The 17,666-nt window shown below is 34.9% G+C and overlaps 3 protein-coding genes across 8 annotated transcripts in view; all 3 read right to left on the reverse strand.

Annotated features, from left to right (window-relative positions):
* The window catches only part of LOC120197181 (eIF-2-alpha kinase GCN2), a 59,549-nt gene extending 56,407 nt beyond the window's left edge, over nt 1-3,142 (reverse strand). For 3 of the 4 annotated variants that reach the window (XM_039198798.1, XM_039198790.1, XM_039198783.1), the window contains exons 1-5: nt 2,834-3,142; nt 1,918-1,986; nt 1,773-1,832; nt 1,576-1,681; nt 1,178-1,282 (exon numbers count right to left, since the gene is read on the reverse strand). In XM_039198798.1, the coding sequence (XP_039054729.1) occupies nt 1,178-1,282; nt 1,576-1,681; nt 1,773-1,832; nt 1,918-1,986; nt 2,834-2,955 (462 nt within the window). In that variant the 5' untranslated portion in view covers nt 2,956-3,142. Of the gene's footprint in view, nt 1-1,177; nt 1,283-1,575; nt 1,682-1,772; nt 1,833-1,917; nt 1,987-2,833 lie in introns of those variants that run through there. The other variant, XM_039198804.1, reaches the window with a different exon arrangement.
* The window catches only part of LOC120197207 (protein SEMI-ROLLED LEAF 2-like), a 36,838-nt gene that overhangs the window by 10,409 nt on the left and 8,763 nt on the right, over nt 1-17,666 (reverse strand). For all 3 annotated transcript variants that reach the window (XM_039198825.1, XM_039198814.1, XM_039198820.1), the window contains exons 15-21: nt 10,674-10,801; nt 10,366-10,566; nt 9,676-9,816; nt 9,473-9,601; nt 8,580-8,780; nt 7,969-8,129; nt 499-507 (exon numbers count right to left, since the gene is read on the reverse strand). In XM_039198825.1, the coding sequence (XP_039054756.1) occupies nt 8,001-8,129; nt 8,580-8,780; nt 9,473-9,601; nt 9,676-9,816; nt 10,366-10,566; nt 10,674-10,801 (929 nt within the window). In that variant the 3' untranslated portion in view covers nt 499-507; nt 7,969-8,000. The remainder of the gene's footprint in view (nt 1-498; nt 508-7,968; nt 8,130-8,579; nt 8,781-9,472; nt 9,602-9,675; nt 9,817-10,365; nt 10,567-10,673; nt 10,802-17,666) is intronic.
* Nucleotides 5,183-5,735, reverse strand: LOC120197230 (basic blue protein-like). Its single transcript, XM_039198832.1, has 2 exons — nt 5,511-5,735; nt 5,183-5,403 (listed from the first exon to the last, which is right to left on the reverse strand). Exons 1-2 carry the CDS (start codon nt 5,680-5,682, stop codon nt 5,204-5,206), a joined length of 372 nt encoding a protein of 123 aa, XP_039054763.1. The 5' UTR covers nt 5,683-5,735; the 3' UTR covers nt 5,183-5,203.

Genomic DNA, 17,666 nt, shown 5'->3' on the forward strand with positions numbered 1-17,666 from the left:
TATGTTTTGTGTTAGCTGTTATATCTGGCTTCTTTACAGCTGTATTGTGTTGTATTTCGGGCCAAATTTGGGCTTTTTGTTTGGTTAGTCATTTAGAGCTGTTGGTAGATGTGTATTTGGCAGCAAGGTATGGGCAGGGTTTGGGATTCCTAGGTTGTTGTTTGGTGTGCTCGTGGAGCAGCAGGGCATGGGTGATGGGGAATCGAGTTGCAAGTGGGGTGCAGGGCTGCTGGGCGTTGTACGTTGGGATGCAGCAAAATGGTATGGGCATCAGCCACCTTCTCGTGGGTGGCATGAGCACTAGCATGGGAAAGATTAAAAAATATTTACTGGGTGCTGTTTTGGTGTGTTCGGGTTGTTATTGTAAAGGGATTGTGTGTCTTAACTTTATGTAATCTTTTATTATTAATGAAATTTGAGGCACTCTTTTCCTCCTTCCGCTGATTAAGGAACACCGTTTGGTGTTCTGTTAATCATGAGGGGGGATTTTAATGAGGCCTCCACTTCCTATAAAAAAAAGTAGTAATATTAAAAAATAGTATACCAAGAAATATATATCATCTTAAACTATTCCAAAAAAGTCCCTCCACTAATAAAGCAAAGAGATAAGAGTTTTGACCGATCATTGGTGTGACAGTAATTCAATATGAAATTCACTACAATCACCTCATTAGTAGTTACAACTGAAACTACTTGCTCATGACTATCTCATCTTCAGTCATACACCATTTATCTCAAAACCAAGGGAACAAATATTTTCAGCTAAAAGAAAAAAGGGTTAGATTTTTTTTTGGATTGAAAAGACCTAAATCCCCTTAGCAACAATAAAGCAAAAACTTTTGCATAGAGATCTCAAAAACCAACTAACTTATATTTTGAAATGACCAAGCATAAATATGTTTTTCATCTTAATATACAACAAAGTTTCAAACTTTCAAACAAGAAGAATAAATGAAAACTAAGAAAAAAAATAAAGCTCGGTATGTTAGAGAAAATTATCATTATATAGAAGACATCAGCAAACATAATATGAATAGCAACTATCAGAATTTAAGCAAGGAAAACAAGGAACTGCTAAGAAAACCAAACTAAAGAAATGAACAATCACCTTGGATTAGTAAATATGACATGGATATAAGTAAAAATTGAAACACTAACTATAATTGAGGTAGCATACAGATTCATGTGATTGACCCGGTGGAACAATTTCGGACAGGAACTCTTGAGCAGCTTCCACCAAATTAAAAATCATCACTCGTCCTTCTCGAGCATTAGCAATTGCCTGTTTTTTTTTGGGGGGGGCGGACGACAGTTAGACAATAGTAGTCACTAGGTATAAGATTTTAAAAGTGTATGCAAACAAATTCTGAGCTTTTGATAAGTATACAACATGCTCTTTGAGGAAAAATGATCTGTAGACCCAAGCTTCTAGAATGTTAAAGACAAAGTAGTTCCATTCGACATCACACAAATTATTGGCATCATTTATTATTGTCGCCAGCATAACTTTAATGTTCCTATAAAAAAAGCATAACTTTAATGTAATAGCACAAAAGAGCACATGTCAACACAGACCTGATCATTAAGTAGAGACAAAAGGCTATCAGCCTGGCTTTTTGTAAGGCCTTTCTCTGGACTGATCTGCAACTTTGGGCACTTGTATGGATATCCTGGCAAGCACCTGATAAACAAGTAAAAGAAAAAAAAATAAAGGAAACATATGTTGATGTAAAATGACACACGATACAACAATTGTTTACTATTTAACTTACCTAACTAAGAGAAGAGCAGATATATCAAGGTCCTCATAACCCATATCCTTCGAATAAGGCCTGTTCAGTTTCCACAACTAGCAAAACTGAGATAAGGGAAAACAAGAGCTCATCTGACAATTAAATGCAGAGCAAATAGAAAAACCTGAGCTTAATGATGATTTGCGGAGGTGGCCCTGAGTCAACTTTGCAGTCGTCCTGAAATATTGCACCCCTACAAGTATAGAAATTTGACATAAAATACATTTGAACCATATCATATGTTACTCAAAATTAGGTCTTTGATTTGATTTCATTTTAAAAAATGGAAACTTATAGATATTCTAAATTCTTAAAAGAAAAAAAAAACTTGCAAACATGCTAAAGAGGGAACTAACTTTCAATAGAACCCCTCAACAAATAATGGTTTCAAATGTCAATAAAATGGTAATACTAAGAGTTCAACGTGTCTATGCCGAATTCATGTATTGTAATGCATATTTAGGAAAAGATGCACGCTCATAGGATATATATGGCATATATATAAGACTCCATACTAACATAAAAATAAATGACCACTGTGTTTAAATACAAATAGCTTTTGGCTTTAAGGCTTAAGCACATTTCTTTCCAAACATCGTTAAGTTCTACAATTTGTGTGACGATAATAAACGAGTTCCAATCTAAAATCAATCAGCAGTAGGTCAAGAGGCCATTTCTGTATTGAAGCACATGGGATTTACTATTATGACCACTTAAATACTTTCAAGTTTCAACCAACAAATGCTCCATAACACCCTTGATACCTTGACTTACTACTCACACGAATTCTTCCAACACCCATGTAAAGTTTCAACACTACAAAATTAAGCAATCGATGTTCACACAAAAAATAAGACATTTGTCTATCATTTAGGGACGGCCATATGAATCATATTGCAGTACTCTGCCCCCATTTAAGACCATATTCTCAGTAACTTCAGTAAAAAATAAAAAAGGATTAATTTTGTCTAATCTAGCGAGAAAAAATTAACAAAGAAAAAAGAACAATAAGAAAATGGATTAAGAGATAATTAGCATACAGAGCAGTGATCTCTTCAGAGAGAAGCTCATTATCATCTTCATCGTGGGAAGTATGGTCTTTCAATGAAGCCCTTCCTTTACTCCGCCTTCCCCCTCCTTTCTTCTTCTTCTTTGAACCCATTTATCAAACCCAATCATCCAAAAACCCAAACAAGGTCTTGGCTCATAAAGGGAATAATGATGGGTTTTATTTATTTTGAACAGATATGTGGGTGTGGGTATACAAATACAATAATAAATGTGAAGAGATTTAATGGTGGCTGTGATGGCGCTGAAGCTTCGGTTTCGAACAGAGAGAGGTATATAGAAAGAAGTGCTCAAAACTCTCAGATCCTTCGATTCTCAAATTTATATATTTTGGCTAAATTATAAATTTCATCACTTAATGTTCTTATAATATTTATATCAGTCACTAAAAATTAAATATATTCACTTTAATCACTAAATTTTAGATATTGGATTTTCTATTACTCCTCCATCTCTTCAGTTGTTGGATGATGACTTGGCATTTTTATTAATTTATGAGTTGTGATGTAAGCATCAACTAATATTTTGTTAATATTATTTTTATATTTTTTATTAAATTGAACTTTCTATCAGTCATACCTCGACGTTAATGTCTTAATCAGTAATCAAACATTCGTCCATGTTTGAATCGTTATGCCTTATTCTCTAAAATCCAATTTATCTCTAATGACACTGCTATCAATTAATAAAATTATCAACTCAATTCTTCGCCTCTAATGGCAAAAGTAAAGGTGTAAATGAACATAACGTTCGGTGGACTGTTCATGAATAGTTCATATCGTGTTTACTTGTTAAGCTAAATAAAAGAGTATAAACAAAACTTTTTATGTTCATTTAAATAAATGAATGAACACTAACAGATGTGTGTTCGATTCATTTATGTTCACGAATAAAATCGTTTATCCATTCATTCATTTATGTTCACGAATAAGATTATTTACCCGGTTTTTCTTTTCATTTTTTTTTTTTTACATTTTAAATATTGGTGAAGACAGGGATTAAACTAAACACGTGGTAAAAGTTGAAATTTAAACTGTGAATTTTAAGAAGTTTAAGTAATAGTAGCATAATTCTATCATTTTCTTTAGCTCGCAAATAAAAAGGTAAAACAAAAAATTAAACATATAAACGAATGATAAGCGAACACTAAACGAACGTTGAACAAGTATTAAATGAGCACTAAATGAATACGTTCGCGAATAATAAATAAACAAATACAAACACATTCACAAATAAATAAACGGACACGAACTAAACATGAACACCTTCAAAAGTAAACAAACGAATACAAACACAATCTTATTAATTTAAACTTGGTTCATTTACACCCCTAGACAAGACTTAGACCTCGTCTTCATTGTAAACTATATAACATCTTTTCTCCAAACTCTAAATCTTGAAAACATCAATTCATCACCTCTGAACACAATTCATTATTTCTTTGAGTTGGCATGAGATCCCTATCTATTGTTTTTTCTTTTAGTTATCTTTCTTCTCGTGTCTATTGATTGAGTTAGATTTGTTTGTGTCTATATGGTTACTTGATGTCTATTATGGTGATATTAGAATAGTGGTTGGTATATAACTGTAGCAATATTGTTTGAAAATGTTATTGTCGTAAATAACAATATGAAATTGAATTACACCAATAACGGTGGATCACAGTCTCAACTTAATGGAAAACGATCAATTGCGACAATAACAAATCATTATTTCTGTTACCTTAAATTTTAAAAAATATAATAGTATGTTACTGTAATTAAAATTATTATGTTTTATAATAAATGATATAAAATAAAGAAAACTTACAACTTTGATATCATAGTGATCATAACGGTAACCGTAATAAACTAAAAAAAAACGCGATATGAAGATTCCATGATGCGTTTTAACGTTGTATTTAATTTACTGCAACTTTCTGAACGTTTTCGTAAATTTGAACTTTTAATTAATGTTGCTAACCGGCAGGTTATTGAAGCAGTGAGCCCATAGACGATGACATTGAAGACATATAATCTTAGGTCTGAATCAATTCTCTTATAATGCTCGATTCTGATTTGTAATTGTCGATGATAGTTCAATAATTTGATTTTCTGTTGTATTTCATTTATCAATACAATTAGATTTGTTTGTATTTGTCTTTTGTTTGAGTTTTTTTTGGATGAGTTTTAATCTCTTCCATGTATGATCATTATATGATCTCGAGTGGCTAGTTCATTGTATAAATAATTATAAGAAAATGTTCTAATCATATGTTTAATTTTATTGTAAAATTAACAATATTATTCGGTTAAAAATATATTTTATTGTAATGGCTCCTATTTCCAAATACATAAGAGAGGTTATGCAGCGTTGACGGCTATTTTGAGTCCACCCTCGCAGTGGCCGGGGAAACTGCAGATGAAATAATTATCACCCTTTTTAAGTGTGATTAGATCATCTCCGGTCTCGAATCTCGGTGCACTTATCGGCCTTTCGCATGCTTCATATGCTTCCTTATCCACCACCATCACGTCGTGAATTGCTCGATTATACGTAAACTCTGCAAGTAGTTGTGCATGTAGGGTTTACATACGTTATAAAGAGATTAAGATAATTCTAAACATATATTATCTTGTATTCAAGTCAGATTATTAAAAAAGAACTTACCGAGGACATCGCCAGCTTTGAAGCTTTTTCCGTTGGGCCAACTATTGACACCGAAATCCCAACCAGAGGCATCACCCACCATGAAAGTGGTCGCAAAGCTCGTCTTCATGCTAAGCAATAGGAATAACATTACAGTCATGCACATCATTGCATTGCCTCTTTCTTGGGCCATTTCTTCCTCTCTTTTTTTATATTTATGCTAATATAAAGATTGAAAATTTGTGAGAATTTGAGAGGTTTATGGTGGAAATTGTAAATGAGTATTACCTTTTTATAGCCATTTATTTTCAGATTTTTATTTTTGAAAAATGGAAACTCCAAAATCAAATCTCTTTTTATTTAATTTAGAATTAATATATAAGGAAATATATCTGTCGTACATAATGAATTCACTATTTTACAAAATCACAATACAATCACAGTTTTTGTTTATTTACTTAGATAATATGATCCCATATTTTATGTTTATTAATTTTTTTTAAAAAAAGATCTTGTATTAATGATGAGATTTTTTTAAAAAAATCGTATTAATGATGGAATTATATCTAATTCATTACTTATTATAATAGTTAAATGCTTAAATAAAGGTCTAATATTTTCAGGGCTGTTCACATAAGTGAAAATTTTGTGAACGGACATGTTATCTCTTTCAAAGGTTTTAGATTTGAGAAAGTGTGTACGTGTTATCAAGAGGATGAGAAAATTTTGAACATCAATGAACTGATTAATATTGAGTCTATGAATAAAAACAAAGTATAGGAATAACTATGTTATATAATTTTTTAAAGCTAATATTTTTAGAAGAATTATAAAACTACAATATTATTTCATTGAATATTAAAGGTGTAAATTTTAAAATTAAGTTGAATATTTCATTAAGGTTGTTCTTTCTCTCGATTTTTTGTTTGCTGGTGAATAAAAATAGATACAAAAGCTTGGTTTGTGAGGATTTCGAGTTCATTTTTCAGTAAAAAATTATAATTGAATTAAGGTTGCGTTTGGTTCACGAAATGTAAGATTACCGGTGGGAATGTAAGATTACAAGAGAATATGATTACTGAGAATGTTGTATTTTGTGTTTGGTTGGCTTAGCAGAAATGTAAGATTACCGTGTTTGGTTAAAGGAATAAAAGATTATTGGAATATATATTTGACCAAATTGTCCTTAATATATATTTGTTTTTTTAACAAGTTGGAAAATATTTATATATTTTCTTTAAAAAAATTAAATTCATAAAATTTATATAATTTTTTTTACAAAATTGAAAATATAAAAAGGTTTAAGGAAAGGGTAAAATTTTATTTTAACCCCTGAACTTCATATAAAATTTTTATTATAGACTTTTTTTGTAAATCTAAAATAATTTAAAGATAAATTTGTAATTTAACTTTCATAGAATTTTTATTATTCAATGACATAAGAAATATATTTTTTGAAAAAAAATTAAGGGCATTTTAGTCCAAAATACCGATAATCCAATAATACCTAAGGAAAGGGATGTAATGACATTCCCATGGGAATCTCACATTCCCCCATCTAAACGCCCCCTAAGGGTTTTATATTAGCTGAGGTAAAAAAAAAACTTGTTTTTAATGAATTGGAATATCATTAAACACAATTAGTATATGTTCATAACATCTCTTAATCATTGACAACACACTCTGCATACGTAACTACTCAAATTCATAATTGATATTAGTCACTATTCTTAAAATAATTGATTGTTCTTAAAATAAGTGAAATGCAAGAAAAAATATAAAATATGATGGTGTATGCATATGTATTGTGAGAGATATTTGAGCTTAAAATCACTTTTCAAGGGCAATAGTTATGGGCGATGTGTTGTTCTTAACTATGTTCGAGATATATTCAATGTGTTGTGAGATATTTTTATAATGTTATAATACTAATTAATTTAAATTTAATTTTTTTTTACATAATCACATACAATATACAAATATATTTTTTATATGTTTTCATATGCGATATACATATATTATGAAAAGTTAAGGGACTCAACTCATACTTATAAATCAGTCCACTAATTATTAAAAATTTAAATTATTCGAGTCATATTTTATAACTCAAATTTTATTTGAATTTTTTTCGAGTCAATTCATATCAAATCTTTGAGTACCGAGTTGAGTCAAAAAAATTAATTTTTTTAGTTGAATCGAGTTTTCCTCGCTCTATTTGTGTTAAAACAAAATCAGAGAAGGAATCAAGTTTTTAAAATCAACCAAATAATTACATTATCCTACAAATGTGATTCAAAAAGAATTATCAAAGTCATGCTCTCTTGTACAATACTATACCATGCCCATCCTTCCTCTCTTCTACTTGCTTCTTTCATTTTGGTTCAATGACGGGTTGAGCTTTAATGGATCCACACACACACACACAAAAATGAATAAAATAGACAATTATCTGGAAACTACATGTACATATGTATCAAACCTCTTTAGCATCCAGCCGCTTTCAAGAACTTGTCATAAGGACTTGATGGTGGTAATTTGAAAGAATGATGGCCGTATTCTAGGGCACAAAGGGCAAATTGTCCCCCTACCATGAACTTGCTCCTTCCCAATTACCTTCAGCTCTTCATAAAGCTCTACTTCCTAATGTAGGAAAAGAATAGCCCACCAAAGATATTATTATTGGTTGAATCAAATATTATCAAGGGTAGACTACGTATTTAGTCACCCACCTATTCCCACGGTTCCGTTTTGGTCACCCAACTATTTCTTTCTTCCAAAATAATAACTAATGTTATGTTTTGGTCACCCACCGTTAAAAAATAAATAGAACTTCTGGCGCGAATTTGTTTTAATTTTCAATTATGACATGGTATTACCTTATGATTACATATCAATATCACCGTTAAGTTTTTAACGATAGGTGACCAAAACGGAACTGTGGGAAATAGGTGAGTGACTAAATACATAGTTTACCCTATTATCAATGGTACTGAGAGGTGATGATACAGGTTATGCTTTGGCTTAGGGAAGAATGCAGATGGATTTAATACATTAATACGGATGTTTGTCATGCGTTTAAGACAGACTCACCACATTCGGTAAACAGAGGACCTCATTCGTATTTTCCTCCAGGGTTGCCTTTCCATCCTGTTGATGCTTGAAGCTATGAAGAACTGACATCTTCTGCTGTTTGCCCAATACAAGAGCTTCACACTGACTCCTCATCTGGTCATAGGGAATGGGTGTAACCGAAACCGAAAAGCTTGCAACTTGTCGTGCTGTTTCCAGAACCTGTGGCAAGCAATCAGTATAATTTGTGAGAAAATGAATGCTAGATAAATCTCTAGAGACAGTTATAAAGAATATGAAGTTTAGCTCTTTGTACCCAACAGCTAGGAATCAGGTAAATGGCTCAATAAGATGGATTAAATGGTTTTTCTCCTCTTCAATTTCAACTAGGGAGGTTGGTTAGAGTTCTAAAAACAACAAAACTTATTGCATGACAAAAGGTACAAAGCTGCATAAATTACACTCAAGAGTTAAAACTCGATTGATTTGGCTAAGCCCTATTTATTAGTTTGTAACATGAATTAAAATTTATGTCATATTATATGCACTTCGCATTTTCAGACCATCTGACCAGAATCTTAAGGAAAAGGAAAAGCTTAATACGTTCAAAATTGCAGCATCATGTAGCAAAACCTTTTCAATCTTCCTGAGATGCAATTTTTAAATTGCACCAGAATCCAACGAAAACGAAGTAGCCTCTACCTGTTTAAGATTTTATAGACTACACGAACTCAGATGAAGAAAGACAGAAGGGCCTACGGAATCCAAAAGTTTATACCATCCAGGGAGTTCTTATAGACTCTACCTAAGGAGTTCAACAAAGACGTGCTATCCTTTTACAGTTTTATTGTTTCCAAATTCATTGAGAAATTATACTACATATTGTTATAGATATAAAGAACTGATCATCTTACCGAATCCAAAAGTTCATTAACACTTAGAACATCTAGTGTACTGAGGGATAGAGATGCTTTGCGATCCGACTGACTTCCATTGGCTTCAGGGAAGGCTTCATCATCTGTTATTGCGGCTAGAGGCAAAATCTGGAAGAAGAAAAAAAACGAGTCAACCAAACTCATTGCATTGTAGGATACAAAGTAATCCAGGTAAGGTCTACCTCTTCAAATGGCTGAAACTCTATTTGTGCAAGAGGAGAACATCGTCTTGGTGTCTCCATAAAAAATGGAGCACCAAATGGGTATGCATCGTCGGGTGAAAAGCCCTCAAGAATTTGTTTCTTAATACTTGATAAGTCATCCTATAAGAAGCAGACAAGGGTTGATAAGAATCTTGTTTGCTACCAAGTTCCCATAAATTTATTAATTCCTTTTCACAAGAAATACGGAACAACTTGGTATTTAGTAACATGCAACACCTGTTTGTTAAAACTAAAAATGCTCCTCCAAAAGCATTGACAAATAAAATCACTATTACCCTTTACAAGCCACACAACTGAACAAGGGGGAGAGGGCAACAATCCACTGATAACATTACTCCTAGTCCCAACTACAGTTTGTTTTATGATGATTCTTTCTATTACTTAACAAATAGCTTCTCCGCTCACAACCAAAATCTTTCATATAAAAAGTTTATTAAACGAGGAATCCTGAAATATCTAAGCATATAGGTTCTGCACGTTCATCACTATAAAAAATCTACGCCGATGTAACTTGTAATGTTACTCAACCAAAATAATAATAATAATCACCCTATTATAGTAGATACTTATCACACTCAATACAGCTAGGGGAGATGGCAGAGTTAAACCTTAAAACAAAAGATCAATAATCAAAAACTGAAACATTACCTCAGAAAATTTGTCAAATTTAGTCATGAAATGAGAAATGACTGTCTCCTTCAAATGAAGATCATCTAGCTCTATTGCCAAGAAAGTTTTTGATGCAGCAGCAGCATCTTCCTTTGATCCATATGCTACCCTGTCCACATCAGACTTAACATGCACAGCCTGGAGTCTCATATCCTCAACTAATCTGAGATAAGGATCAACCTGTGTGAAGGATGATAGAATCAAGTATCAGCATGTTGGCAAAGATAACAAAACCGCTGTATCAATATAAATAACCTTCTGATATAGAGTAAGGATAAAAAACTTACTGTTTGATCTGTCAGAGATGCTTTAACAATAAGAATTAATTCTGGAAGATTGCCTGCCCTGGCTGAGAAAATAAGCATGTAGGATGCCAAGGTAAAGAGAGACCTTCTGCGAGATGGTTGCAAAACTCCTTCAACATGCATTCAAGACACAAATGTCAGGAGAACGTTTCACCAAATTTAACAAGCACCCAACCCAAAACCATTTGGTATAAGTTGAAGAGGCCTGAGTTTAATATAAGACTAAATGCAATCCACCAACCACCATTTAATCACAGTGAGATAACTCATAACATATAGGTGAGGACAGAGGAACCTATATTACAAACTGGATCTGAATGTTCATTGCCCACATAAAGCCTATTACATATATCCTATTTATAAACAATACAAAAAAGAAATCCACATCTATTAATCAAAATTTAAAGCAATTACATTAGTATTCACAGCTAGGAAATCTTCAATGAATCACCTATAATTCAGCCAACATTAGTTTAGCTAGAATAAATATCTTTTTTTTATAAGAAAGTCGGCCTCGTTAAAAACCCCCTTCATGATTAATAGAGCACAAAATGCTCCTTAATCAGCGGAAGGAGGTAAAGAGTGCCTTAGGATTCATTAATAACCAAATAATACATAATGTTTAAACACAAACACAAACAGACCCTATACAATAACCAACCCAAAGCTTAAAAATAGCCTAACCAAAACATTTACACTACCCAATACCAGATTTAGCTAAGCTATCAGCCTCAACATTGGCTGACCCATTCCACTGCTATTTTACTGTCAGATTCAACAATTAAACGTTCCTTAAACCGCTGCTGAATAGAGGCAAAGAAAATTAAGCCCTTCTTAATGGCCATAAGCTCTATCAAAATAGGAGGCCCTGGACCCGAATTCTCTTTGAAATAACCCTTCACCGAGCCATCCTCAACTCTTAGAATGCCCCCTACACCACTATTCGTTCAATCTCCAGTAACTGCTGCATCCACATTCAGTTTTATGAATCCCTTCGGAGGATGAAACCAAGATACAATTTTGATGATTGAAGATCTTAAATCAGAGCAGTAATCCCCAAGTGTTGGATCATTAATTAGAGAGTCCATTAGAATAGACACATCCTTATTGTTAGCCAAGAACCAAGCAGCCAACCTACATCTTGCCATAAAAAATAGCTCAATAAGATCTAAACTCCCCCCATCGAACACAATGTCATTCCTACATTTCCAAATTGTCCATAACAACATTCCCGGAATGAATGACCATATTTTAGAATTAGGCACCAAGTCATCCCAAGATCACATAAAGCTTTGAGCATTGTCTTGAAAAACATAACAAACACCCCAAAATCTCAAGAATTTATTCCATAGGGACCACGCCACAGAGCAAGTAAAAACTAAATGTGTCGATGATTCTGCCTCCTTTTTACATAAAGGACATGCAACATCTACAATTGCATAAACTCCTCTCTTTTGTAATTGTTGTTTTATTGGTAATCTTTGATACACCACCTACCACATAAACACCTCCACTCTAGGGGGCACCAAACCCCTCCAAATGTATTTCATCCAAAAGGAGTCTGCTGTCGAAACAGGACAACATGACTTCACACTGGAATTAACATAATAAATTCCTTCCCCATTCCCCCTCCAGACCAACCCATAGAACAACTCATTGGAAAGAGTGATATTGTGAATTGTTGCCATTAGATCGGAAAACTGATCCAGTTCCCAGTCACTCAAATTCCTTCTCATTTGAACATGCCAAGACCAAATTGAAGACCAAAACTCCCCAAACTCATTTAGTTTCCCATTTTTGTTAATAGAAAGAACAAACAATCTTGGGAAGACCACTTTAAGAAGGGAATCAAGAGCCCAACTATCAAACCAAAAACTTATGCTCCCTCCATTCCCCACTCGAACTTTAAACAAGCTTCGAAATTTAGCTCCAAAATGATCCTCCTTGAAATGATTTTGTATTATCGATTTCCAAATCCACGAAGCATTAGCTGGAATTTTTTCTTTGAACATCAATGAATTAGGATCCATGTTATATTTATTGCAGACTACCTTCTTCCACACGGTCTCTCTATCATTTGCATACCTCCAAATCCATTTTCCTAGGAGAGCTCTATTCATAAAACTAAGATCCATAACACCAAGACCACCAGCACTTTTTTCAAAGCACACAGTTGACCAATTAACCCAGTGAATTTTATTTGTCTCTGCCCCTCTTTCCCATAAAAATTGGGCCATGATTGAATTAAGTTTAACAATCACCGAAGAAGGAATCTTGAACAGGGACATAAAATAGGTTGGTAGTGAGCTCAAAACTGACCTCAATAAGACCAATCTCCCTGCCTTTGACATTGTCTTAGCCTTGCAGCCGGCTAACTTTTTATAGAACTTCTGCACTACCGGATCCCACAACAGTTGAGAATTTCTCTTAGCACCAAGAGGTAGCCCCAAATATTCCGAAGGGAAATGTCCTACTGAACAACCGATTGCATTTGCCCACTGTAATACCTCTTCATCAGGGATATTAATACCAAACAGTTTGCTTTTAGAAAGATTCAGTTTAAGGCCTGAAATAACTTCGAAAACCCGTAGAACTCTCTTAACATTAAGAATCTGTGACTTCAATGCATTGCAGAAAATGATAAGATCATCTGCGAATTGCAGATGAGATAAGTTAACAGTAGACTCATTTTTGCCAACAACCAGACCACCAAACAGACCCGAAGATACTGCTTTAAGAAGCAGTAGATTAAGGAGCTCGCCAACTAAATTGAACAACAAAGGGGACAGGGAACAACCCTGTCTTAGACCTCTAGCCATAGGAAATTCATCAGAAGGAACACCATTGACTAAAACTGACACCGAAGTTGTTGTAACACATATCCGAACCCATCTACACCATTTTGAGCCGAACCCCATTTTTGCCATAATTTTACAGAGAATGTCCCAATCTACTGTATCATATACCTTTTTGAAATCCACCTTAAAAACACAACCCTTCAAGCCTTTCTTCCTCCACCAGTCAATTCCTTCATTGGCAATAAAAGAACAGTCCAAAATTTGTCTACCCGGAATAAAAGCAAATTGTGAATCACTGATAATATCATTGATGCAACATCTTAACCTTCTCGAAAGACACTTCGATAGTATCTTGTACATCCCACCGACTAGGCTAATAGGTCTGAAATCATCCAAGCTCCCAATATTAGAAACCTTCGGAATAAGAGTAATGAAAGAATGATTAATTCCATGCTCTCATTCCTTTTCTATAAAGAAATTGTGAAAAAACTACATAATGTCACCTTTCAAATGAGACCAGAATTTTTTAAATAAAACCCATGTTCAACCCATCTGGCCCAGGAGCTTTATTATTATCACATGAGTTTCTGGTATCCTAAATCTCATCTTCCGTAAACTCAATTTCTAACAATCGACTCTGCTCCAAAGAGATTTTTGAGAAATTCAACTTAATGTCCTCCACTTCCATAGTTGAACGACAGTTAAAAGCTTTAAAAAAATGGTCTTTGACAGTAGACTTTATAAAAACAGGATCTTTGATAATTTCTCCATCAACATTAATTGCATTCAAAGAATTTATCCTCCTCTTAACGGTAGCACAAGTGTGAAAAAACTTTGAATTGCGATCTCCATCTTTAACCCACCTCTCTCTAGAATTTTAAAACCATATTTGCTCCTCAATTTTGTATAGTCTCCAAAGTTCATTTCTCAACATCCTCAGCTCGGACATATTGTTATAGGTATTAAAAATCTGATTTTGCTGCATCCTTTTTTCTAGTTGGTGAATTTTGTCTTCAAGGATAGAAATATCAATACTTGGAAACTGTTTTCTATTCCCAGACCAGCTCTTAATGGCAAACTTTGTATTCCTTAGTATGCTCAGAACTCCAGCTCTTTTCTTGACCTTCTTAAACTCCTTAAAAGACTCAACGACCTTCTCCTCAAAATCGTCCTCAGTCATCAAATAGCTAAATAACCTAAAAGGTCTCTTACCCCAATTATCCTCCCCACATTCTAGAACAATTGCATTATGATCGGAGATAGATTTGGGCAGTAAAGATTGGGCGATAACAGAAAATTCTGTAGAGAAAGCAACATTCACCAGAAATCTGTCGAGTTTAACAACAGTAGGAAAATTCCGATTGTTGCTCCATGTAAAATTCCCTCCAATTAAAGGCAAGTCAATTAGCCCCGTCTGCTGAATAAAAAGACTAAAAATTTCCATAGAATTTCTGTTCTGAGCTCTACCTTCCTTCTCATCTTCTGTTAAATACGCCTTGAAGTCCCCTCCCACACAAAGAGGTAGACTGAACCCATTTAAAAACATACCCAATTCTTCAAAAAAAACAGCCTTCTCTTCTTCTACAGATGGACCATAAACGTTTATGAATCCACACCTAAGTTGGTTAAACTTTAACTTCCCGAAAACAACAATAAACCTGCTGTGTATGTGCTGTTGTTCTAGCTCAAAAATGCTATCATCCCAGCAACTTAAAATGCCTCCTGAGGAATATGCTGCTGGTGAGTCAACGACCCCTTGCAACTTACTCAAACCGCTTCTCCTCAAGAACGAACTTGGTAACATCTCAAGTTTTGTTTCTTGAAGTAAAAGGACCGATGGTTTTTTCTCAGACAAAAGTTTTTGTACAGCTCTCTGCTTTTCTTTCTTACCCAACCCCCTAACGTTCCAAGACAAAATACTAATTTTTGGCATCAAATTCATGATAATGGTACCAAACAACCCATTGATCAACCCTCAAACTTGGGAAGGCCCACTCAATCCTTTCTCCAAGTCCATAATTTTTTGTAGAAAAGCTTCCTTCCCTTCCTTAAAAGATATGCCTAACATCTTGCTTATTTCCCATGTAGCAATCGCTTCCTCCAGCAACAGAGTAAAAGGAGACGAGGATAAAGTAGAAACACTAACAAGGTCTGTAGCCTCCCTGATAAGGGATCTTTTAACTCTCCTGTTGCCACTCCTAACTCTTGGAACAACACTGGCCCCTTCTGTAAAAACATCCTCTGGAATTTCAAAATTACATCCTCTTGAAATTAAAAGCCTACCCAAATTATTACTGAGCTCCTCTCCTGAATTATCCTTACAATTCTGCACAATTTGAAACCATACTTTCCTTCCCTTCGACCGGCTATAGACTCTCTTGTAACTTTTGATTAACTTCCTGCCAACCGGGGCACTCTTCATGGAAATTGAACTTGCAGGACGAACTTGCAAACCATCTTTAAAACTTATCAGCTTTGAACCTTCAGCAGACCCCACTCCATCTTCAATCCTTATTAGACCCTCGATAAAATCTGTTTTGGAAAAATGACAGCCCATGGTTACAGTACCATTTCCATGATCCAAACCACTGAACAGATGTCTTCGCAGGCCATTTTGAAGCCCATTATCCCAATCAACTTTATCATGCTCATAGGGAACACCCCCTATTCTTCCCATCTTTCCTTTTTTCAATAACACCATTCGACTTTTCATGCTGGGTGGAGACAAATTCTCCCACGGAATTTGACATTCCTGAATACGCACATGCCCCTCATGCTGACTGAGGACAGAACCGAAAAATGTCTCCATAGGGAAGAAATCAACACCTAAAATATTATTTAATTCTACTTTATCATTCAAACTCCCATTGAACAACGAGCCATCCCCATGTGGAGCACTACAAACCCATGCTTCTACCCTGTCTTGAGAGTCTGACATCATCTGATTACCCAACTGCATTTGCAGACCTTCCTGTACATCCCCTTGGCTCCAAACCGCCGAGTTCTCCTCCCAAGGATCTTCTGTTCCATCCACTGATCCATCTTCTTCAATCACCTCTTCTAACTCAGGGAAGAAATTTTCAATACCTTCCACCTTAATCTTAATAACAAAAGACCTACCAAAGGTATTAATGGTGACATGGGGAGGTATATCGAACGGGCTCTCAACCCTTAACAACATATGAGCCACCCTACAATCCACTCTTTGAAGAGTTTGTTCTTGGATCTTCACTAACCTACCCCATCTCGAAGCCAAAGTTGAAAAGAACGCATTTGACCAGTAGATTAAAGGAACACCAATCAAGGAAACTGTACAGTACGGTAATGGAACGCACTTTTCATCCATAACAGGTTCCAGCCTTTCAAACCAGAAAGACAGATCCGCTTGAATTCCATTGCTGCATCTTTCTCCTCCGCTGTCTTGAAGACTATCAGACAGGCGTTTTTAGCGTAACCCCACCTTACCACCTTGACATTAAATCCCTCGGTCCTTGAAGCTCTTTGCACAAAATCAACTTCGAAAATTGGCTTGCAGATACCAGTTAGAGACGATCTTAGCCAAGACCTTTCTTCCGTTGGAATATAAACTTCCAAAGGCTTCTTAACCTCCCTCTTATCTCAATAGCTACTCACTTGCTGAACCTCAACGTTAATCGTTCCCACTACCGTATCCTTATAAGACCTACCATCATGAAACTTATTCAGCAACTCCCTTTTCCCCACATCAACTTGGGATATTGATCTCTTCCCACTCGGCTCCTCTACTCTAGCACCTCCAGACCCCGCTACAGTAAATTGCTCTCGGTTCCGCGAAATACTTCTCTTCTGGTATTTCGCAATCGACAATGATCTTCTCCTCCCATCGACCAAAATTAAATTAGCATGGGAAACACAATCCTGGAAGTGTATGGAATAATCCTGCTTGTGAGGCTTCCAAATGACAAAATGGACAGAGAGCATAATTCTACAGCTTCTATACTTACAGCACTAAGTTCTTTCACTGCATCAAAAAAATAAACACCAATACTAATCATGGTTTTCAGAACCGGACCGGTTAGCGAACTGGCCATGATATCGGTTCACTGGTTCAACCAGTCGAATCGGTTCGACCTCGAATCGGTTCGACCGGTCGGAAGAACCGATTCGACTGGTTTGCAGATACCAGTTAGAGACGATC

This window comes from Hibiscus syriacus, unplaced genomic scaffold (assembly GCF_006381635.1).
Source record: "Hibiscus syriacus cultivar Baekdansim isolate YM2019G1 unplaced genomic scaffold, ASM638163v2 tig00004777_pilon, whole genome shotgun sequence".
NCBI lineage: Eukaryota > Viridiplantae > Streptophyta > Magnoliopsida > Malvales > Malvaceae > Hibiscus > Hibiscus syriacus.